General features: G+C 36.8%; 1 protein-coding gene across 11 annotated transcripts; it reads left to right on the top strand.

The window, feature by feature from the left end:
• Nucleotides 1–206: 206 nt before the first annotated feature.
• On the top strand, nt 207–25,252 carry LOC109058938 (protein strawberry notch homolog 1-like). Of its 11 annotated transcripts, none has more exons than XM_042765555.1 (33): nt 208–444; nt 1,619–1,735; nt 5,075–5,176; nt 9,438–9,771; nt 12,604–12,642; nt 12,795–12,895; nt 12,999–13,095; nt 13,280–13,440; nt 13,616–13,749; nt 13,851–13,941; nt 14,028–14,189; nt 15,041–15,176; nt 15,293–15,398; nt 15,504–15,657; nt 15,764–15,946; nt 16,039–16,136; nt 16,470–16,615; nt 16,790–16,987; nt 17,632–17,808; nt 17,959–18,131; nt 18,242–18,373; nt 18,460–18,553; nt 19,204–19,316; nt 19,401–19,472; nt 19,556–19,655; nt 19,744–19,818; nt 20,782–20,928; nt 21,340–21,434; nt 21,565–21,651; nt 21,739–21,876; nt 22,748–22,824; nt 22,944–23,137; nt 24,125–25,252. In XM_042765555.1, the coding sequence occupies exons 1-33, from the start codon at nt 358–360 to the stop codon at nt 24,265–24,267; spliced, it is 4,263 nt and encodes a 1,420-aa protein (XP_042621489.1). In that variant the 5' UTR covers nt 208–357; the 3' UTR covers nt 24,268–25,252. The 11 variants fall into 11 exon arrangements, with proteins under 11 accessions (XP_042621490.1, XP_042621497.1, XP_042621489.1 ...); XM_042765557.1 differs by having other exon boundaries at nt 230–542; XM_042765559.1 differs by lacking the exon at nt 208–444 and adding an exon at nt 471–617.
• The last annotated feature ends 207 nt before the right edge of the window (nt 25,253–25,459 follow it).

Genomic DNA, 25,459 nt, shown 5'->3' on the forward strand with positions numbered 1-25,459 from the left:
CAAAGATTTTTTTAACGATGTTTAAATTTTGTGGATTTATTTGGTTGAAAATAATTTATAGATTTAAATGTCCATCTGATATTTTGGCTGTTTTCAACCTTTCTCAGAAAACAGAGGTCAGAATCTTCCTTTGACCTTACCAGTATGGCTTTGGCAATGTCATTTTGACGTGTCATTGGAGGAAACAATTTTTACCGCGTCACTTCCTGAAAGTGAGTCAGGGGGAGGTCACGTGACAAGGCTTCGGCGCTCTCCTTCTCCGACTACTTTTGATTTAAAAATATAATTAAACATCTCGATTCATATGTACGGGATCCAGTGCTTTCTGAAAGATGGTTGTAGGTCGGCTCTCGACCGATGCTCCGCGACGCGTCGGGAACATTTCTGGACGAGAAATCGACTGTTTTGTGGGCTGCAGCGTCACGTGACCCGCACGCGCCTCAGGTAAAGATGGCGCCCGGCGGTTAGAAAACAAGCAGCGCGAGCAGCGGCGACATCCTGCACTCCGCCGCGACGTTTGGGATCCATAGAAACCGAGTGGAGTAGGTGTTTGCCTCACTGGAAATCAGCCCTCAGACGGCGGGTTTGCGCTGTTTCCTGTCACGCTCACAGTTTCGGTTGGTTTAGGACCGCTGTGCGAAAGAATACCGAGTTTTATTGCGTTTCGCGTGATAGCTGAGGGAGGCAGCTAACCTGAGGCGAGCCGTTAGCGCACTTTTGACAAAGTCACTGACAGGAATTATTCGCTCATATGTCATTTTTTGCATTTATTCTATTTGTCAGGGTACTTTGGATTTATAAAGATTTTATAAATCTTTGTAAAGAGCGTTTTGACTCCTCTTTTGGTGTTTAAAGTTAACGAAACGATTCGTGAGGAAAATTAGCTAGCAACCACCGTAACCGAGACTGAGGTGTGTTTCACTACATGCAGTTTATATATATATTTTTGACATTTTTATATGTTAAAGGGTATTTATATTATACACTAATGTTATAATGTGTCTTTAAACCACGATCTCTTTCTCGGGGAAGCATTTAAACGCTGAATATTTAGGACTCGAGAGCTACACGTTTAGTGCGCCGGCTGTCTCGTGTTGTGTGTTCACAACCACCAGATTATCCGACAGGTTCAATCGCTGTTTAATTTCAACATTTCGATCATTTCGGAAGCAGTTAGAGTGTTCTTTTGCGTTTAGTCTGGTTTTTGAACGTGTAGGCTGATTGATATTAAGATCCAGCATCAACGTCAGACCAGGAAGTGTCTTGTTGGATCAGTTTTGTCAAACACGTGTGGAGGTGGATGTTGTCGTGAGCCGTTAGCAGTGTTAGTTTAGCACGTTGTTGCCCTTGTGAATGTATTTCTTGACTAATTAGTGTTGTTTAGGTTTATATAATATGCAGTGTTCAGTCGCAGAGCTCTAGTAGTAGTAGCATCCATCAGCATGTGATTGGAAATATGTGATCTTTAACTGGGGATTTTGTCATTGTCTGTGTTAATGACGCGAGTAGTTCAAGAGACTTTTAATTATGTCTGATGTAAGATAAAAAAAAAAAAGTATGCTTCACAAAGCAGAGTCTCTTTATGATTATTAATGTTATGGTTTTCTCTGTCTTTTAGACAATGGATCCTGGACAAGATTTGCTTCTGGCTGCTCTCAGTGAAAGTGGAATCTGCCCCAATGATCTGTTTGATGTTGATCCTCAGGACACACTTCCAGTCCCTGCTTCACAACAGGTCAGTAAAAACACATACAGGTGCATCTCAGTAAATTAGAATGTTGTGGAAAAGTTAATTTATTTCAGTAATTCAACTCACATTGTGAAACTTGTGTATTAAATAATTTCAGTGCACACAGACTGGAGTAATTTAAGTCTTTGGTTCTTTTAATTGTGATGATTTTGGCTCACTTTTAACAAAAACCCACCAATTCACTCTCAACAAATTAGAATACTTCATAAGACCAATTAAAAAAAAACATTTTTAGTGAATTGTTGGCCGTCTGGAAAGTATGTTCATATACTGTACATGTACTCAATACTTGGTAGGGGCTCCTTTTGCTTTAATTACTGCCTCAATTCGTTCAGGAGTGGCTTAACAAGAGGAATACGACAACTGTAGCCAAATTCCTTGACAGGTCTGAGTGTGGTGGCTCTTGATGCCTTGACCCCAGCCTCAGTCCATTCCTTGTGAAGTTCACTCAAATTCTTGAATCGATTTTGCTTGACAATCCTCATAAGGCTGCGGTTCTCTCGGTTGGTTGTGCATCTTTTTCTTCCACACTTTTTCCCTCCACTCAACTTTCTGTTAACATGCTTGGATACAGCACTCTGTGAACAGCCAGCTTCTTTGGCAATGAATGTTAGTGGCTTACCCTCCTTGTGAGATCTGTGAGATCAGCAGTCTTCCCCATGATTGTGTAGCCTAGTGAACCAAACTGAGAGACCATTTTGAAGGCTCAGGAAACCTTTGCAGGTGTTTTGAGTTGATTAGTTGATTGGCATGTCACCATATTCTAATTCGTTGAGAAAGTGAATTGGTGGGTTTTTGTTAAATGTGAGCCAAAATCATCACAATTAAAAGAACCAAAGACTTAAACTACTTCAGTCCTGTGTGCACTGAATTTATTTAATACACAAGTTTCACAATTTGAGTTGAATGACTGAAGTAAATGAACTTTTCCACGACATTCTAATTTGAGATGCACCTGTACATGCATCATGGTTTACTCATTTTAATGCAGTTTAGTTTTTTTTTTTCTTTTCAAAACTAAGGCTGGGTATTGACACATTTCACAAATCCATTTGTTTATGATATGCAATCATTTTGGATATATATCAGGTACAGTACATTTTAATTTTTTGTAAGGAATAAATCACTTAACTAAAGCTTTTAACTATACAGGGAACCCTGTCAGTTGGTACAATAATGTTAAAATTAACACCCGAACTATGACATTTGATTGCAATTTAGTTTCAGATATATAATTAACATCAAATAAAAACTGGGTTGTATACAGAGATTTCAATTGCACATAAGGCAGTTTTTATATACACTTCTTAATTATATAAAAATAGATTTTCTTCAATTTGTTGTTGAAATATAAACATTTGAACTTGTTTTACTGGCAGATTTATTCAAACCTACATTAAATATTGAAGAACATATAATACTTTTCATATACTACATATATTTAGTAGGGCTGCCCTTGACTAAAGATTTTTCTGGTCGACTAGTAGTTGTTCATAAGCATTAGTCGACTAATCGCACATTTATTAATAAACCATTTTAATCATGCTAATGAGCATTTAATTGCCTACATAGCCAAATAAGCACTCAAGTGCACACATAAAGCTTGCCACAGCACACTGCAGAAGAAATGATGATGAACGTGTCAGGCAAAAACAGTAAGATTAAGCTTCATTAACATTTTAATCTATTGATAAACTAGTGTTTTCTGTGTTTTCGGCTTAAGAAATGAATTCTGCAACATTGACTCGTCATCTTCAAAGTGGATGTGCCCGCATGCAAATTTCATACAGATTACATAAAATGAGAATATTCATTTTTTTTTTTTCAGATTTGAATTGTTTGGCTTTCACAGAGGCCAAGATGGCAGAAAGCGCATCCTGTTTGCTTTTTATTATTTTACAAAAGTGCAATGTTTTGTTGTTATAGTGAGTGCACACAAATAAAAGTAGAGGCTTTACAGATTCGAAAGATGTTTTACTCTTATCCAATTATGACCAAAATGGAGTATTTTAAAGGGATACTCCACCCCAAAATGAAAATTGTCATTAATCACTTACCCCCATGTCGTTCCAAACCCGTAAAAGCTCCATTCGTCTTCGGAACACAATTTAAGACATTTTGGATGAAAACCGGGAGGCCTGTGACTGTCCCATAGACTGCCAAGTAAATAACAGTGTCAAGGTCCATAAACGGTATGAAAGTCGTCGTCAGAATACTCCATCTGCCATCAGATGTGTAATCTGGGTTATATGAAGCGACGGGAACACTTTTTGTAAGCGAAGAAAACAAAATAACAACTTTATTCAACAATTCCTTTGTCAACAGTCTCCTCTGTGTCTCTCCATATCACTGTATGCTGTGAATGCTATTCTGAATCATCCGTGCCACAAGGATGCGCTGTTTCTACTTGTATTTAGCTTTGATTTGAAAGAAAACAGCGCATCCTTGTTGCGCTGATGATACAGAAGAGCATACGCTGATATGGAGAGACACAGAGGAGACTGTTGATGAATGAATTGTTGAATAAAGTCGTTTTTTTTTCTTCGCTTACAAAAAGTGTTCCTTTTGCTTCATATAACCCAGATTGCACGTCTGATGGCAGATGGAGTATTCTGACGACGACTTTCATACCTTTTATGGACCTTGACATTGTTATTTATTTGGCAGTCTATGGGACAGTCACAAGCCTCCCGGTTTTCATCCAAAATATCTTAAAATGTGTTCTGAAGACAAACTGCGCTTTTACGGGTTTGGAACAACATGGTGGTAAGTGATTAATGACAAAATTTTCATTTTGGGGTGGAGTATCCCTTTAAGAGAAAGTGACCGCACCGGCGCCTCCATCTGTCTCGCTGTGAGTGCTACTGTTCAGCTTTCACATTCCACACAAACACTTGAATAGCACACATTTTTCTATGTTAACATTAGATTGAGCGGCCATGTAAAGTTGCTACTACTAACATAATTCAGATGATAAGCCATATTTGAGGTCGATGAATGATAGGCGAGCGTTTGAATGTAACGTTACTGTATTATCACAAAATCCAGCCGTGAACAATCTGTCCGTCATGGACTGCGTGACCTCACCACTTCCTGTGGATTTGTTTTTTTCTTTTTCTGCTACTAACAAAATTTTGGTCGACCAAGTCTCTTCTCGTCGACTATTATGGGGGCAGCCCTAATATTTAGCAAAATGCTCCACTATTTAATAACTTTTTTTCTAGCTAAGTAATGAGCCATGGACATTGTAAATTAAAAGCATTCTTTCTTAAAGTAGCACATTTGATTAACAAGTAATGATTGAGTCGTTCTTTTCCTTTTCAGTCAGTCTCATTAAATGCACTTGACATCGGTCTCAGTAATGAAGTTTCTGGAGTTGTCAGGATTGAACCTGCAGTTCCACCTACTCCTACAGTCACAATCAGGGTAAGCGTTGCATGTACCATCACTAACAGCCTAAAATCTGGTTCAGATTGCAGTTTATTATTTATTTTTATTAATTTATTAAAGGGGTCATATGATGCGATTTAAATTTTTCCTTTCTCTTTAGAGTGTTACAAGCTCTTGGTGCATAAAGATCTAAAGTTGCAAAGACTAAAGTCTCAAACCCAAAGAGATATTCATTATATAAGTTGTCAGCCACACCCCCCTAAAACGGCTCGTTCTAACACGCCCCCACTTGTCTATGTCACGATGTGGAAAGATTTGCATAACACCAAATGTTCATGCAAAGAAAGAAGGCGTAACTTTGATTCTTGCTGTTGCCGCCGGCGCCTTGTTGTGGAGACGCTGTTTCGTTGTGAAAGCGAAAATAGTTTGTTTGGCCTTCCAAAAGAGGACACACCTAGAAATCAGTGCTTAAGTTGTATTTACAACACTGTTCCAGAACAGTTCAACCCAAATATTTACTGTGCAGCACATTTTATGGAGGACTGTTTCCAGATTCTGGGAGAGTAGACTACAATACTGGCTGTTCTGACTCACAGTCTGTAAGTACGCTTACATAAGTAAAGGACTTGCCACTGATGATTCAAATGTGAGTTTTGAGCAGTGTAGAGCAGCGGTTCTCAATTCCAGTCCTCGCGCCCCTGCTCTGCACATTTTGTATATTTCTCTTATCGCTACGTTTGTTCGATTTTAATGTAAGTGCCCTGTGAAGTGAACATCACAGGATATTTCGCCATGATTCCAGTTCGAAGCAAACGTATATGTTCCATTCAAAGTGCATCGAAGTGTGCGAGTTGTGAATTTAAATTGTATTTATTTACAGAAGTATATGATGTCACACTTGTCTGTGTGTGAATACGTTGCACAGCCCAAATTCGTGATTTAATGTTCCGAAGTGAAGTAAACGTCAACAGATTTCCCCTGCTCAGGGAGTAGGGAGCAATGAACACTGTGTAGGGACCATGTCAATGGGAACACAGTTCATGCACGGAGCTCACTTCTAACAAGCTGATTATAATCATTATAATCCGTAATGTGTCCACTGGTTGCAACAAATGGCTCGTTTGTAATGGGTTGTATTGTTTTTGTCTTGTCTCGCCGGTGTTCTAACCGGGACACACATCACAGTATGGTGAGGGGCGTAACATTTCCGTCACACGCTTAAGGCATTCAGCCAATCACAAAGTACTGGATAGCTGGCCAATCAGAGCAAACCTCGCTTTTCAGAACGATGAGCTTTGTGAAAAAACGATGCATTTCAGAAAGGCGGGGCATAGAGGAGAAACAATGGTGGCTACAGAAGGTGGCGCTAGGAGCAGATTTGGTAGCGCTGGGGGTGGTGTGTGGGGGTATTCAAAATAAAGATAATTTAATCATAAAAAAGTGCAGTTACTAATAACATTTCATGGTCATTTCTTGTTTATTGTTTATACAGATTTGACAGTAAAGCACTAAGCTTAAAATGCATACAAAATTTATTAACAACAGTAACAGGTGCAAAATCTACTTTTATTAAATATATTTTGACTTGATATTTTATAATAGTGATTTTATAATTCCAAAATATAGAGAAAAAGTAGAAATTAATGACTTATAAGCCAATAAGTGCTCCTCTGCTGCTGTCTACTGGTTAATTGTGATTTGATGCATTTCTTTAAATTTTACATAAGTGTTTGTTTACCACAAAGTATATTTTGTTCATCCCATTAAAAATAACATTCAAACTGGATCATCTTAGAGCTTTAAAGTGCTGGAAATAGTTGTGTGAAATGCTTAAACGTCATTGAAAAGTGTTTAAATTTCTCTCTCAAAAGGTTGTACAGACCCTGAAATGAATGATATAATGCATTCGACTATTTCTACCACAACACCATGCTTACAGTTAGAGTTACCGCTTCTGGTTTCCTGATGTATGTCAGCGCTGTATAACAGATTTCTGTGCAGAATTTGAATGATAGTAACCTTATTGTGTGGCGAATTCAAACGCTTCTCACTGGATCTCGCAGCACTGTTGCATATCAGTGCAGTAACAGTGTTGAGAAATCAACTTTGGCTCCTGAGTAAATCTGTTCTGAGCTCGAACAAGTTTGTTTGTATGACAATATGACCCCTTTGTGTTTATTAATGTATATATTTTTTACAATTTTCATTTGAATTTTTCTTTTTTTGTTGTTGTTTTTTTTTTTTTTTTTTGAATTCTATGTAGTTTTTATAAGTTAAGTTTAAATGTTGGTTATTTTTTTATTTCTTGGCAACTGACTGAAATAAGTAATAATTTTTTAATTTTAAATTATAAAACATTTAAATGTAATATTTATTGTTATTTAAAACATCTAAAGTAATCAAAAAACTTTCACATAGTTTTTCAGTTTGTTTTATGGTGTTGTATTGTGTTGTAGTTTGTTTTAGTTAACTATAATAACCCTGCCAAGAACCACCCACTTAGGCTGAAAGGCCTGTATGTTATAAGGCAACCAACCATGAGTTTTAGTTTTTAGTTGCCGTTTAGAATGGAGTTTATCTGTATTATTTTATACCCAATATACAGATTATTTCAACAGTTATGTGTCTGAAAATGAAGCTCAATATACAGCTCTGCTCACTAACTTGCAACTGAGTGAATCAAATCATGTTTTTTTGGGACAACAACAAAGAAAAACACTGTTTGCATTAGACTTGCTGCAAAAGTCGATGTTGACAGTGTTACCGGTGTTAAACCACAACATCGGTTACGTCATTTGCCCACTGCGGCACCGCCCCCCACCATCTTTTAAATTTTTTATAGTAATAAAAATAATTTAGTTCAGTTAGAGAACAGACACTACAATTAAAAATTGAACGTAGCTGCTCAATGCAGCGTGCCGAACGGCAGTCGCATCACAGATCAGCAGCAGCTAGAGTCAGAATTAATTTATTATGTGAGGAGAATGTGTCAAGCTGATTGACAAGAAGAGTGAGGTGAGACAAGACGATGGCAGAAGATTTAGTTTCGAAACGAAATGCAAAAGTGCCTAGATGTTTAGCAATATTTTAGAAGCTTGTTGACTTCTGCCGTTTATCTAAGGTGATTTTGTTAGTTTCTTTTTTTTTCATTCGTTTCGTATTTATTTGGTTCCACAGTGTGAGATGATTTTTACTTTATTTAAACTCTGTGTAATTTCTTTATTCTATCAACCCTCTACAGACACCTTGGCAATTGAATCACCATTGGCTAGTACATTTTTTAGTTTAAGTAGACTGAAAATTAACGTTTTGTCATTATTCACTTTACCCCCATGTCGTTCCAAACCTGTAAAAGCTTAGTTTGTCTTCGGAACACAATTTAAGATATTTTGGCTAAAATTCGGAAGCCTTGAGACTGCCCCACAGACTGCCAAATAAATAACAGTGTCTAGGTCCAGGAAAGTATGAAAAGCGTCATCAGTATAGTCCATCTGTCATCAGTGATTCAACCCTTACGTTATGAAGCGACAAGAATACTTTTTGTACACGAAGAAAACAAAAATAACGACTTAACAATTCCTCTCCTCTGTGTCTCTCCAAATCAGCATAGAGTGAAGATTTAGTCGCATATGCGAGTGATTTACTTGCAATGTAGAGGGTTGTCTATATATCACTCTGTATGCTGTGCCTCCAAGCTTTCTTATTCGTTTTCCTAATAAACATTCTGTTTCTTATTTATTTGGTTCCACAATGTTTGCTGATTTAAAAAAAAAAAAAAAAAAAATTATACTTTGTGAAAATTTTTTTATATTAGGCCTTTAGCATGGTGTATTTTTATTCTGTTTGTTAACAAAAGTTCTATGTTTAATATAAGTGAGTTTGTGGTTGTACTCTTGATGTATCCATTCAAGCAATTGATGCCAAATTGCCGCTAATAAAGTAAAAGTAAAATGCGCACAGGCATTTACAAGCTATTTAAAAGTGAAGAAAAGCGAGGAAAAGAGGGAAAACCCCAACAAACCCCACTCCCCTGGTGATACCGGTATTACTGGTGTTGTCACACGTCAGTTAACCGGTGGGAAAATGTCTTTACCGTCATAACCCTAGTTTGCATTTATTTCTGGAAGTTATATCCAATCAGATTGGAGCTAGCAATTTCTTGCCTTTTATTCTGTGCAATATAATGCAGACAGTGAGTGAGCAAACTGTCTGAAGCACCTGCTTGTGTAACGTTTTAATATTTGACTGTAAAGCTCAAAATTACGCATTGATTATATATTCTGTGTCGTCTTTGCAGGAGAAGCCTCAGCCCTCAACAACCACCTTTGTTTTAAATCAACTGAATCAGTTGCCATCGCTGGGTACAATTGTAGTGACCAAACCATCAGCCGGTACCACCTCCAGGCAGACCATCACAGTAACCAAGGTGGTACACACAAGTTCGACAGCACAACGGAGCTCTTCGTCCTCTCCCACCGTTTGCACTGTGGTCCCACCGAATGAGCAGATCAGATTGAAGGACCTTCTCAGAACCAGCAGCCTGAAGACAAGCAGCCTTGGAGAGCTTATGAAGTTGAAGCCCCCAGCTGACATAGCGCAACCTGTTGCTACGGCAACAGCCACAGGCACAAGTGAGTGCTGGCAGACGTGCTGGACCTCGAGTGATCATAGATGTTATTTTGCTTGTAATGGTTTGTCTATGCAGCTGTCGGCTTTGTGGCACTTTGCGGATCTAACCAACCCTCTACGGACACCTTGGCAATTGAATCGCCATTGGCTAATAAAAATTTTAGTTTACTCGCCAGAATTATATATTAGAGGTCGACCGATGTATTGGTTTTGCCGATTAATCGGCACTGATAGTTGATTGCTGGAACAATCGGTTATCAGCAAAAATCCATGCCGATAGTTTTCTGGGTTGCGTCCGTTGCTGGAGCGGCTGGGAAGGGTCTGTTTTCATTATACAGTGCGAGAGCGGCCTCTAGTGGTTGAAATCACTGACAGCACGTGCTATTTGTTTAGACACGTGATGCTACATGCTGAACGGAGCGAGAAACTTCAGACCCGGATTTAAATGCAGCTGACAGAAAATCCTGCCGTGCCACGGAGCGCCATTCACATAGTTTTCCATTAAATCACAGTATATTCGCCCCGAATCATTGTTAATGTACATAATGAATTGTATATAGAGCATTTTCATCAACGTTTTTCTTTCTGTGGCTCTAATAAAGTCTGTATGCTTCATTTATAGAGCTATATTATAGATCGCTCTTTCCGTTTGCTCCAATTTTTTTAAACACTGAACTTCACACTTATCTATGACTCATTGTTCACTCTTGAAGTAAACTTGTGTCCATTTGGTGAATAAATAAACTGTTTTAGACCGCTGCTCAAATTGAACGCGACGCGTCCGGAGTGTGTGTGATACCGGTGAGTTCTCCTATACTCAGCGCTGCTCTTTTATTTTGATTACATAATCATTAAGTGTTCAAGAATAGAAGCAGTTAAAGTGTGAGAGTATTGTGCTGGTATAATTGTAGGGCCCTATGATTTCCGTGATGCAGAAAACATGGACGGAATCGCGGAATCCAGTCATAAAAACAGAATTCACAGTTTAACGCAGAATGTCACGGAATTGGTCAAATTTTTAATGAATTAATCAAAAGTAGGTAATTACACTTAAATCAAATTGCGATATGGACTACTAACTGTTACTATTAAGCCGCAAAAAAGTCAATTTAAATATGAATCCTGCATGTTCTGCGTGACTCTCATGAATGGCGCAGACGCAAGGTTTCATTAATACTGAAGCGTGTGTGATGCTCGCGGTGATTTCAGCTTCTGTCGTCAAATGAGGATGTAAACACATGAACAACATCTCCAGAACTGCTCTGAGAGAGCTTCCATGAGCTTCTGACCATTTGATTTGAGGAAAACTAGCCTCATATCACATACACAGGACTGTAAAGGTAATCACGGCAACCCGTCAAAATAAAAGTCCGGTCTATTTTTCAGAAGAATGTACATAGCCTACTACTACTACTACTAAAATGAAACAAACATTATTTTTTAAAGAATAATCACACAACATTTCTTCCATGTTTTAATTTTAATAGCAAATCCCCTTTGGTTGCCAAAAAAAGTGTGCTTAATTTTCAGTAATTAAAAGAAAAAATGAAATTAATGTTTAATGCCTTCATTCATGAAAAAGTTTAATACACAACACAGAATTTTGAGGGGGAAAAAATCATAAGGCTTCTTTAAGAAAAAAATGAATAAATTAAGTTGTTTTATGGATCAAAATAATTAGACATGCTAAAACACAGAATTTGGTAACAATAAAAAATATGGTGAGGAAAAAAAACATTTCATATGGCACTTAACATGTAATTTTTGTTCAACATTTATTAAATTGATGTGAAAATGTATAAGTTTCATGGTTTTAATTAGACTTGCTTTTTGATTAATGAACTTTAACTATTGCGTGTTTCTATCACACTCTGCGTGTGTGTGATAGAAAGCGACGGCGATTTGTGCGCCTTCACACTAGAGTTTACAGTACATTAAATACAGGTGCGCTGCGCATCCATTGAGATGAACTGAGAAATATCACAGATCGCCTGACGGAGAGTAAAACTCTGAAGCCCTCAGTCAGAGTCAGAGTGTTCGCGAGTGAAAATATATCTTTGCTTAACTTATACTTGGCCTCCAACTAAAACACTGGCGAGTAAAATCTGAGAATTTATTAGCCATTGGCTAATATTAGACATCATTTAGTCACCAGAATGAAGATTTAGTCATATGCGACACATTTAACAACAATACATGCAGTCTCTAATGCAGAGTGCCAGTTTTCAAGTGTCAAAACGAAACCAACATGAGCTCAAACCACCTTTCGAGACATTAAAGCCATTTTGATGCTCTTAAGGAATAACAGATCTGTTTTTAGGTCTATATTGTTTAAGAAACATTATTGATTTAGGCCATGTTCACAGTGCAGCTAAAGACTGTTGTTAGTGCTTCAAACCAGTGCATCTTATTATAATAGTATTATTTATATACCAATGGTTTTTATTAGTATTTCAAATAAGCTATTATGTTTTCAGTTTCTGTTTTATATTTCTAGTAATTATATGTGCTTTTCTCACTCTTGTTTCTTTATTTCCAGTTAGTATTTTTAGTGCACCAAGCAATTTTCATTTTTTTTTTTTATAGTTTTTCTTCTAGTATTTATTTCAGCTCTTATTTCAATTAACCAAATGTTTTTTTAATAGCTTTATTTATAACCCTGCTTTAAAACAAAAACTGTTTGACAATTCAATACTGTTTTGAATTTCTAGTATTTATGGTGCACTTAAGAGTTTCATTGTTAAAAATTTGAGCATTGACTAAAGACTGTTTTGAGAGACTGTGTGGATGTAATCATACTGTGTTTTCTTTAATGTCAATGCTCTTCCTTTCAGAACTTATTCTGATCTCCACAAAGATGATGAACAGATCAGGTATGGGTAGGGTTTTAACTGCAGAGCACTGAGTCTTGTTTTCACAGGTGCTTTCATGTTGTGGTGGGACCGTATCATTTCTGGCACGCTACTGTGGGTATGTGAATATTTGTGGCTCATGTGTGAATATATTTTGTCTCCATTTTCTTCAGTGGAATTAAACAATGGCTTGAAAAAGGAAGTGTCCGGCAAAGATGTAGCAAGAATCTGGGTCAATGATGACATGAAAATGCGGAGCTTCTCACCTGTAAATGTAAGCTTATTTATTTGTATTTAAATGTGATGAGATGTTCACTGAGGACTTTAGCTGTCATTTTAATTTTTTTGGATTGTTTTTTTTATTTATTTGAATGTAGAAATTGCCAGGAATGAAGGAGGAAGAGGAACCAGAGGAAGAGGAGGAGGAGGAGCTGGGTCATGCAGAGACATATGCCGAATACATGCCGATGAAACGTATGTATAATCATGTTATCAGAGTGCTTAAGTTAAGGGTTGTGCACAGCCAGTAATTTCTTAGCTGTACGTTAGATTTAATCTATGAAAAATACAGGATTATTATGAATAATAATGCCAACAAAGTCGTTGTTTTTCACTGTTTTTGGTAAGTTTGTAAAGTTGATCTTATCGCATCTCTCAGTGAGAATTGGACTGCGGCATCCTGATCCTGTGGTGGAGACCAGCTCTCTGTCAAGTGTCAACCCGCCAGATGTGTGGTACAGACTTTCCATTCCAGAGGAGACCATAGATAGAGGCTGGTTATCTGCCTTACAGCTTGAGGCCATCACGTATGCTGCTCAGGTTTGGGCCTTTTTATATATTCTAACCTTTTAAAATGGTATTACCACTTAGGAATCAGTTTAGTTAATTTATGCAAGTGAAATCATAACATACTGTACATAACATACTATAATTTCTAAAATGGTGTACTGCAGTATTTCAGATCTGTCTCTTTCAATCATGTCTCTTCATACAGCAACATGAGACATTCCTACCAAATGGAGACAGAGCATCCTACTTGATTGGAGATGGGGCTGGCGTTGGAAAGGGTAGAACCATTGCTGGAATCATATATGAAAATTATCTTCTTGGCAGGAAAAGGTCCCTCTGGTAATTACCTGTTTTCTTCCTTTTCAAAGCTGCTTTTTGGTGTGTAATTGTACCATTTATACATGTTTTTTTTTTTTTTTTTTCACCACCGGTCTGTACAGGTTTAGTGTCTCAAATGACTTGAAATACGATGCAGAGAGGGACTTGAGAGACATTGGAGCAAAGAACATTCAGGTCCATTCGCTAAACAAGGTACATTAAGTGCTTTTTAGCCAAAATATGAGATGTTTGTGTATTTTGAGTAGAAAATAAATTTTTCTACATTTTCTCTCTTTCAGTTCAAATATGGAAAGATCTCATCAAAACACAATGGGAGTGTGAAAAAAGGTGTGATCTTTGCCACATACTCATCCTTGATCGGAGAGAGCCAGTCTGGGGGAAAGTACAAGACGAGATTAAAACAGTTACTACACTGGTGTGGAGACGACTTTGATGGTGTTGTATCCTTTCAAGTTAAAAGGAAGTAGTAGGAAGAAATAAAGTCTGATATTGTCAATTTTAAAACAAAAAAATCATGCAATAAATTACGTTTTGACGCTCTTTGATGTACCGTTTCGCCACTCCGTCAAGCGGCAGTGTTTCAACTGTAAAAAGACATCAATAATTCAGGTTGTAAACAATGTCATGTAACATTACGTTAAGCTAAGGAAAACCATTCAATGTCCGCAGCTTGTTAGCTAAAAAAAACAAGTCTATGGAGAAGCATTGTGCAAAATATACGCACTAAATTTTATTTTGTATTTTTTTTTACTCAACCTGTTGTCTTAATTACTTTGACATGTAACACATTTAATGTGTTCAAGTCAATGAATCTCTCATGAAAACAAGTTTTTATTACAGCCACCATTTAAATGTTTATATTTCAGGAGCAATTTAATACATCAATAAAAGGTTAATAAAAATGGCCTTATGGGCAATTTAAATGTTCATATACAACTATTTGTTTTCTATTTGTGTTGATTTATTAGACAGATGTTATTAATTTTTTGATTTTTAGACTAAATAAAAGCCTTAATTGAGGTTTTGGCTAAAAAGAAATCAAAAACATTTTAGTGTATCACTAGTTGAAAAAAAAAAAAAACAGAGGTCGATAAATTAATGTTTCTCATGTCCACAGTTTTGATACTACATCAATCTGACATCCCTAGAAGAACATTCCGTGCTCTAGAGCAGAAAAACAAGCACGATTCATTGCATATTGACTGAACTGCAGTGAAGCGCTTAACATGGTGTGATTCTATTCAGCTCTCTAGTAACTATGGTGATTGATTCCCTTGACTGAGTATCTCAGATCATATTTGATGAGTGTCACAAAGCCAAAAATGTTTGCCCTATTGGGTCATCCAAGCCCACAAAGACCGGGCTAGCGGTTTTAGAGCTGCAGAACAAGCTGCCAAAAGCCCGGGTTGTGTACGCAAGTGCTACAGGTATGTGACACTGGATGTTGTATTTTGGCCAACATGGATGCATTCATGTTTCTTTTTCCAAATGCATTTATTTCAGTATTTTGCTATTTATACATATTTTGTTTGATTTTGTGTAGGAGCATCCGAGCCCCGCAATATGGCCTACATGAATCGCCTTGGGATCTGGGGGGAGGGAACTCCTTTTAAAGAATTTACAAATTTTATCCAAGCTGTTGAAAGAAGGTGAGTCGATCATGTAAGAGTTTGTGTCCATGACCTTGCTTTTTAGTATCGGCATGCATCCTCTTAATATTGAATGCAACCCTTTTTTTGATTGGCTTATTTTAGAGGTGTTGGTGCCATGGAGATTGTTGCCATGGATATGAAAATGAGAGGAATGTACATCGCTCGACAGCTGAGCTTCACGGGTGTGACATTTAAAATCGAAGAAGTTCCCTTAACACAGGACTACATCAAGATGTACAACAAATCAGTTCGCTTGGTGCGTAAAATGCCAAAACTAAAACTGAACTGTTTTTTTGCCAATAGTTATGTGTGAATATAGAATCATTTAAATGATCAAAGTCATTTATTTTGCAAACTTGCAGTGGGTAAGAGCAAGAGAGAAGTTCCAGCAAGCCGCTAACCTGATGGATGCAGAACAACGGATGAAAAAGTCCATGTGGGGTCAGTTCTGGTCTGCTCACCAGAGGTTCTTCAAGTACCTGTGCATTGCCTCCAAGGTTCGGAGAGTGGTGCAGCTGGCCAGAGAGGAGGTTAAAAATGGAAAGGTTAGGTTGGATGTTCTCTTATTACAAATAAGCTTTCAGAGAGAAAGAATTGCAGTGATTTTGGTTGTGCTGATCTGTAACCTTCCATGTAGTGTGTGGTGATTGGTCTTCAATCAACTGGAGAGGCTCGAACCCTTGAGGCCTTGGAGGAGGGAGGAGGCGAGCTCAATGACTTCGTTTCCACTGCAAAGTGAGTGTAATAAATTTGCAGGTCCTAAAATGAAAATATGTTGAAAATGTACTCTCCCTCGGGCCATACAAGATTTAGATGAATTTGTTTGTTCATTTAAACGGATTTGGAGAAATTACAGCAAAAATTCACTGCAGAGCAGTGAAGTTACGAATTGTAAATGCACATAATGGAAACGCGTAAATTGAGTGAACTGTTCCTTAAAGAGAAATAATTCCTTTATAAATGCTTTAGTCTGTAGCCGATAATAGACACATTATCATTTTCAATTGTTTTTTAACTGAACATATCTATGCTTGATTTTTTTTTTTTTTTTTTTTTTTTTTTTTAAAGGGGTGTACTGCAGTCCCTGGTGGAGAAGCATTTTCCTGCACCAGACAGACAAAAACTCTTCAGTCTTTTAGGCATTGACCTAAGTGTGAAGGAAACGCCTTCCCCTTCAGAAACCTCTAAAGAGAAGAAAGGCAAAAAGCGAAAAGGTACTGTTCACATGCACGTGAAAACCACAATTGCGAACACCTTGTTATATTTAGCAGAAGTTTCCACCCTGAAGCTATGAGCGAATTTCGATGTTGGAGGAAGTAAAACCACTCTTAAGTTACTCAAATTGAAAATGAAGCTGAGTAATGACAGTAGGTGACTTGTGTTTGCAGGTCCAGAAACAAAGAAGCAAGTGAAGAAGGCTCGTAAATCTGGTGGTCTGTCTGGTACCAGCTCAGATGAGAGCAACTCTGACGATTCAGACAAAGAGGTGGAAAGCGACGACAGCTTCAATTCGGTCAGCTCAGGGGAGGAGGATGAAGATGACTTCAACCCCTTTAAGGATGATTCCAGTGAGGATGAGGAAGATGGTGAGAATCTGTAGTAGTTAACATTGTAAATTATTGCACCCACGATAGTCAAGCCATATTATTTATGTAGCGCTTTATACAGTGGACCCTTTTCACAGACTGTGAAGAGACAAAGTTATTAACATTGTAAATTATAACACTACACTGTTATATTACCTTAGCTTTAAATTACAGAAAACTAGTTAATTCTTCTGCACAAGTGTTTTTAATACAACAGCTGAGGGACTGATGGCAAATTTGATATCTTCATCTCTTCTGATCAATGTAATCAATTCTCCATATTTTTCCTCAAAAATCTTAAACATGATTGTTTTTTATAATTTCCCTTCACATAGAAGTTTACCCAACTGTGAGGGAACCCTGATGTGAAAAAATTGTTTCAAAGATATCATGTAAATAAACAGATCATTGTTCAAAGTTGCAGCTGAAAAGCAGCTCAACAGAAGACAATACTGTCGTTATGATCAATGTAGGAGCTCTACAAAACACAAAAATCCAATTCATTCATCATAACACAATAAATACAAAAAACCAAAATAATCAATACAGAAGACAAAAGTCCCATTTATTCAGCTTAATTCAGTTCAGTGTTGATACCATAATAATTACAAATATTCAAATGCTGCCAATTGTTTGAAACTTAGATCCGTGGCTCATCAGAAAAGACACAAAAAAGAGCAAAGACAAGAGGAACAAGAAGAAGAAAAAGAGCATTGATCCAGACTCTATTCACAGTGCCTTGTTAGCCTCCGGGCTTGGAACAACCAGACCCACTTTTACAACCCCCACCATCAAACCTTCAAACAACACGGTTGCTATAGGTATGTGACCAGTGAGCTCTTCACAATGTTTCTAAATGTTTTATCACAGATAATTGCAGCTGAAAGTTGTTGATTAAAACAGTATAATGAAGAAGGTCATTGTGCAGTGAATAATAGTACCAATAATCACAATGAATACTTGTTCTGAAGCCAAAAGTGAGCCAGAGGAGAACAGCTGTGTGACGAGTCAGGATGCTGTTGAAGATGCCCAGCGGATGAAGAGGGACCTGCTGGAGCAACTGGAGCAGCTGGCAGAGAATCTGCCGCCCAATACGCTCGACGAACTCATCGATGAGCTGGGAGGCCCTGATATTGTTGCAGAGGTTGGTCTGTTTGTAGAGATTATTTTTTAGGGCCGTCAGTTATTTTGTGTACACTGTGTATTTAATTAAAACAGTGCCATTTTTTAATGTGCATGTCTTATGCAATGCAGATGACTGGCCGCAAAGGCAGGGTAGTCAGCAATGATGATGGCACCATTTCCTACGAGTCTCGCTCAGAGCTTGATGTTCCAGTTGAAATCTTAAACCTCACGGAGAAGCAGAGGTTCATGGATGGTGATAAGGTATGCTGTTTTGGTTTTTACCCACATCTGTGTAATGTTTTGCTATTATGAACCGCATTTAAACAGTTCTGTGTTCACCTTTGTAGAACATTGCGATTATCTCAGAGGCTGCCAGCTCTGGGATTTCACTTCAAGCCGACCGCAGAGTGAAGAAAGCTGACAGAGCTATTCAGCAGTTTGGTGGGTACATGTTGTTGTTTGTTTTTTTTTTGTTTTTTTTGTATCTTCATTATATTTTTGCATGTGTATAATATTATAAATTTTTTGTTTCTTTTTTATATTTTTTTTTTTGTGTATAATATTTATAAAAAGTATATATTGTATATATCAATTTTTTATTATTATTATAGTTTTCATCAATATTTTAAATCTGATTTTTTTTTTTTTTTAAATTGCGGTTTCATTTTAATTTTAGCTAAAGGTTTAGTCCATTGTGTTTTTGTTATTTTTAATAGTTTTAGTTTTCATCTATGTCTATAGTTTTTAATTTAAGTTTTCATTTATCAAGTAAGTGTATCAAGGTAAATTAAATTGAAATGACAGATGTTGCCTTGGAAACTAATTAATTTTAGCATTAACAGATTTATGCTGGTTCTAAGCAATTTGAATGAACACATTTTGAAAGCATGATTTCAAATAGATTCAGATAGTCAATAATAAACTAAGCCATGATGCTTTCAAATCGTTTGATGAAACTAATTTAAACTAAGCTTTATATGAAATTCAAATCAATTTTAAGTTTAGTTCAAAAATTGAGTGTGTTAATAATCTAATTTTATTTATTTGTTTGAATTCTCAGTGCACTAACTCTTTGGATTCTTTGCAAACAGGTCGAACACACCGATCCAACCAGGTCACAGCACCTGAGTATGTGTTCCTCATCTCTGAACTCGCTGGAGAGCAACGATTCGCTTCGATTGTTGCCAAACGTCTAGAAAGCCTGGTAAGTCCCCCATGCACGTGCTGCATGCTAATGGGGGTCAGTTTTAATTTTGTAAGCCTAATTGTGTTTGTCTTTCTCAAAAAGGGGGCATTAACGCATGGAGACAGAAGGGCCACAGAGACGAGAGATCTCAGCCGATTTAACTTTGACAACAAAGTAAGATTAGATTACACACACACCGTCAGTATTTAATAGGGTTGTTGCTAGACAATGTGCTGATGTCTTTTTCTCATCTACAGTACGGCAGAAACGCTCTGGAAATAGTTATGAAGTCTATTGTCAGTCTGGATTCTCCGTTAGTGTCTCCACCTGCTGACTTTGACGGGGATTTCTTTAAAGGTACAGTTGATTGTTTTTAATAATAGGAAAGAGTTACTTGAAAACCAAATGTAACTTAATCTTAATGCTTTGCATTTCCTTTTTTCAGAAATCCGCAATGGTTTAATTGGAGTGGGGCTGATAAATGTGGAGGATAGATCTGGTGTTCTCTCACTGGACAAAGGTGAGCGATTTTCACTCAGTTTCATTCTCAGCTTTTCTTTTCACACAATAATGTTCAGGGTACCTGCTGGTTTTTAATAAGTCTTCAACTGTCTTAAATTCAGTTTGATCAAATTTAAGGCCATAGGAAGTCTTAAAAGATTCATTCACTTCCAGAATAAAAACTTCCTGATAATTTTCTCACCCCTATGTCATCCAAGATGTTCATATCTTTCTGTCTTCAGTCGCAAAGAAATTAGGGTTTTTGAGGAAAACGTGTACGCGCTGAGAAAAAGCGTGTCACAAACAAAATGTTTGAATGAAAAGTTTAACTGACAGGGTTTTAAAGCACATGCAAATAATGTACTTGTGATTGTGAATAAGTGCAGTGTCCCGTAAGTGGAACTCTGTCAATGAGTTAACATTTGATGTGAATGTATATCGCGTTGTACAGTATATTGAGACTGAGACGCTAGAACTGCAGCTGATAGAATTTGTGCTGTAGCACGATACTATGACATGTCTTCAAAAGTAGATGTGTGGAGACATTTTAATCTTCTACAATCAAATATCGTGATATCGCACACCCCTAGGTTTAACAAACATTTTAATAATCATTTTAAGAGTTCTTAAATTTAGAAAAACATGAATCACCTTCTGGCCTAATGTGATTATTAAACTTCAAAAAGTGATGAATGGCTGCCCTGTCACAGAAAGGAAAGATTAAATACACGTTAATTCATTATATAGATTTTACTAGTATTGGCTCAATACATTATAAGCACATTACTGTTGTGTGAGTAAAATCTAATAACAGTTGATCTCTAATTCGCATGCATTTATGTATTAGTACATAATGTTTCAAAATAAATGAAAATATTGAGTAAAACATGTAAACTTTCAATTTAATATGTGCCCCAGCTTATTGCCAAATGTTTTAATTTTCTCATGCCACATAACCTTTTATTAATTTTTTTTTTTATAGACTACAACAACATCGGGAAGTTCTTGAACAGGATTCTTGGTATGGAAGTCCATCAACAAAATGCTCTCTTTCAGTATTTCTCCGACACTTTGTACGCTGTCATTCAGAATGCCAAAAAGACTGGAAGATATGATATGGGAATTTTAGGTAAGAAGCTGTTTTAAACATGCCTAAAGTCTAAAATGTAAAGAACCCAGTTTCTCGTTCTATATTTTTGATTTATTTATTTATATTTTGGGGGGAAGTTCTATTGTAACAGATCTTGGGCTAAAGGCCACAAAACTCCAATACAACTTTGTCGACCAAGGTTGAAATTTCACCACACCGGCCAATAAAACAGATATTAAAAACAACATACCACATACAGAGAGAAACTTAACACTTAAACCTTATTGTTTTGATTTAATATATCCAATCACATTGGGAAAAAAATTAACTTTTATAAATATGTTTTTGTGCCCTAGGCATTGCATATTTTAATGGGATTTTAATGTAGTGAACACCATTTAAGACTCCAGGATTAGCTCATTTCAGTCTAAATGTATATTTTCTTTACAGATTTGGGCTCTGGAGATGAAAAAGTAAAGAAAGTTGATGTAAAGAAATTCTTGACTCCAGGATATTCCACCTCAGGGCACGTGGAGCTCTATACAGTATGTATATCCATACTGAGAAACTAAAATAGGTGTCCATGTTTATGAACACCGTTGTGATGACATTATTGGTGTTGATATGTGTCATAATTGGTTAATGGCTAAAAAGAAGTTGTTTCTGTGTGTTCAGGTGAGTGTGGAACGGGGAATGTCTTGGGAGGATGCCACTCACGTCTGGGCTGACCAGAACGGACCAGATGATGGCTTTTACGTACAGGTGAACAAGCTTTTTATTTCCCCTTTATGCACTCCTCTTCCAATTCATTTAACGACTGAAACTAACAGCATTCTGTTCCGTCTCAAGGTGCGCAATAACAAGAAAATCTCCATACTGGTAAAGGAGGTCAATCTCAAAAAGAGACTCTTTATGGTGTACAGACCAAATATAGGAAAACAAGTTAAACTGGAGACCTATGCAGACATCAAGAAGAGAAGTAAAAAGGTATTACATTACTGCAGTTTTATTGCATTCTTAATGATTTTTTGGTTTATCATTGGGTTCAACTTACAAGTTTACCAGCCATATATATGTATTTTGCATTAGTTCAGTCAGTAATTTTATCGATAAAAACCACACTGGTTATTAAGGGTAAAATATCCAGGTTTTCATAATTGCTGAAGGTAATGACTAAAGAATAGTTTTGACCAATAGTGTGTAGACATTGAACATAATTGACCAATTGTGCTGTGGATCTACAGAGAACGCTGTAGCAATGCAATTACTTGCACATATAATGCATGAGGACCTCAGAAATACCTTTAATATGAAATCAAAGACAAAACCCAGACATTTCAGGCAATGTAGAAATCCTGGCCAGGACATGTCCGGGAAAAAAAGAGGACGTATGGTCACTCTAGTTATTGCGTCATTTAATGAAAGCAGCTTGTTCTAGCTAGTCTCAAGGTGAATATGACACCTTAAAAATATCCCCAAACCAAAACATGCTTTTATGTCAGCTACTTTGAGATTCAGACACTGGCTCAACATTGTGTAGGAACGGCAGTTTTATTCCAGTTACAGACTCTTCTACAGCAGTCATGATCACAACATCATAAATTTGATCTTCAAATGTTTAACACCATTGCATTTGCCACGTGACATTCAGGCTTCATAGCTGCATGTCTGAAGTCCTAAAAACATCTGTATCTCTATAACGAGGGTCATGTTGTCATGCAGTTTAAACCACTTATGTCAACATCCAAAATCAAAAATTTGCTGTCTCATTTGGTGCTTGGTGAATGTTTATTCTAGATCATTTTCCATGTAATTTGTTCAGCTCGTACAGTCTCTAATCCTTCTCATCTCAAAATAGGTCCTCTCTGATGATGCCAAGCAGCACTGGATTGATCAGTACAACTCCTCGGCCAACGTCTGCTCGCACGCGTACTGGTAGGTGCTTTTTTAAAGTAATTTCAGAAGTGAAAATAGAAACAAACGTGCAGTTTCACTTTTGATTTGTACATTGTGAAATCTGGAAATGTTGTCACAAGGAACACTCTTTTTGATAGGCGAGGGAACTGTAAGAAGGTGTCAGTGGGGCTACAGTGTGAGATCGGGCTGCGGTGCAGGACGTACTACGTCCTCTGTGGCTCCGTCCTCAGTGTGTGGACCAAAGTGGAGGGCGTACTGGCTTCAGTCAGCGGAGCCAACGTGAAGATGCAGATTGTACGTTTGAGAACAGAGGACGGGCAGAGGATTGTGGGTATGTTGTCAAACAAATACATCATTGATGTACAGTAGAGTACAATACAGAGATAAATATAAAGAAATGGCCGTTTTTTCCCTTCATGTTTTAATTTTAGCTATAAAACTGTTGTGCAGCACTGTTTGCCAAAATTTTTTTTTTAATTTTAATTTGATTTAAAATTTTAAAAGGCTAATTCAATTGTTAATGTTTTATGCCCTCATTTGATTACAACTGTTTAAATAGTACATTTGTATTATTTATATTAAATCATAAATCCAGAAAGAGAAAATGCACACATTTTTTTTTTCTTTTTTTCAGAATGTTAGTTTTAATTGAATTGACATGACATTCTTATTTAATAAAATAAAATTAAACCAAAAAAATAAAATCCAAATAAATACAAAACCAAACACAAAACATAACAAAATAAAACAAAAACGAAATTTACCAAAAAAATCCATAAGGCCTTAAATGTAATAAAAAATAGATATGCTTTTTAAATATTAAAATTTAGCCATTAATATAGAATCCAGAAAATTTAAACTGAAGACCAAAAATTGGAGAAAAAAAAAAAAAAAAAAAAAAAAAAAATATATATATATATATATATATATATATATATATATATATATCTATATATATATATATATATATATATATACATACATACATACATACATACATACATATGATAATAAATAAATATAGTAAATAATAAAAATGGAATAAAACAAATAAGAACAAACAAAATGTATTTCATTAGACCCTAAAAATAAAAATTTTGCTCAACTTTCAAAATTTGTTAAATTGTGTAAACTTAATAATTTTAATTAGACATGCTTTTTGATTACAAAAGTTTAATGTAACCATTAAAACAGTCCAAAAAAATAAAATGTGGGGTCTGAATCCAGACGGATGTAATAAATTGCAAAACAAATTCCAATTATTTTAAAGGGCCCCATAAATGTTTGATTTTTTTTTTTTAACTGGTTTTCTTTTCAGGTCTGATCATTCCTGCCAACTGTGTGTCGCCTCTGATCAACATCCTGTCATCATCGGATCAGTCTCAGCAGCTGGCCGTGCAGCAGCAGCAAATGTGGCAGCAACTCCATCCGCAGAGCATCAGCCACACCATCAACACATAGCGTGACATACACCCCTTGCTTTAGGGCAGATGTGGCATCGAGGCAACCCTTCCTCTCCCGGCACACCGGTTGTGTCGTATTCAATATTTCAGGGTTCGTGTCCAAAGAGGACTCATTGCCAAAGCAGCTACAGAATCAGAGCTCTGCGGGTCAGGAAACTGCACTGAGAGGGGCGAAACTGGACGATATTTGCTCAGTCTGTTTCCTTTTCACAACCTCCACTCGGCTAAATCATGGCCTGTGCTTTCCATCGACATAAGTGTCTTTATGAAGTCACATACACTACTATGTACACAGGACAGCGCTCAGGGGTTACTCACAATCTAGTTTCTTTTCCATTTCTTTCTCATGTCCCACAGCCTCCATCTGTCCCCACCTTCAGCCTTCCGACCCAGCATGTCTTGGGCATGATGCTGCTTGTTTAACACTTAATACAGAACCTGATTTAAAAGCAGGAATGCGCTGGCTTTAGCGATGGGTGTAAGCGGTGCTAACCCAACCCTAAACACTTTATCAAGAGACGTTGCATGGTTTGACGAACCCTTTGGATTTGTAGTTTACAGAAGTGGGTCAGCAGGTTTTCACTGCTTTCCAGCATTTCAGTTTGAGTGTGATTTGTAAAATTTTCCTCTATAGAAGGCCACATCAATCAATCAATGCTTTCGCTCATTTTCTTGCTTTTAATAATTTCCCGTCACTCTTGTTATCGGGGACAGAGAGCTCCCGAACCTTATTTCTGCTGTAAATGTGTGAGTTTGACACACGCTCGGTCTCTCTGCTATATCTCGATGTATAGTTGCATATCTGAAATGTCAAGTTTTTGCTAAATTGTAGATGTCGCAGGACTCTAAAGACAATGTCATTCATCCTTGTACGAGTTGCACTACTGATGGATCTGTTGTACGAAGAATCTATGGGAAAATGTAACTGACTGCAAGATCTCTACCTCTTGCATTTGACCAATAAATCTTGTGGATTACCTCGATTTCCACTTTTTTTCCTATTCATAATGTGTATTTAACTTTATTTTTCAGTGTGGTACGGTTTGAACAAGAAGGAAACTGTAGTAGGTACACCTGAAGTCTTTTCAGTATTTGGTGCATTTCGAAGTATAAATGTAATTCGGGTGAGTTTTATAAAATAACATTTATTTCAGTGTACAGTTTAACAAAGCTTTAAAATAATAATCCAC

The sequence above is a fragment of the Cyprinus carpio genome, chromosome A10, assembly GCF_018340385.1.
Source record: "Cyprinus carpio isolate SPL01 chromosome A10, ASM1834038v1, whole genome shotgun sequence".
NCBI classification, from domain to species: domain Eukaryota; kingdom Metazoa; phylum Chordata; class Actinopteri; order Cypriniformes; family Cyprinidae; genus Cyprinus; species Cyprinus carpio.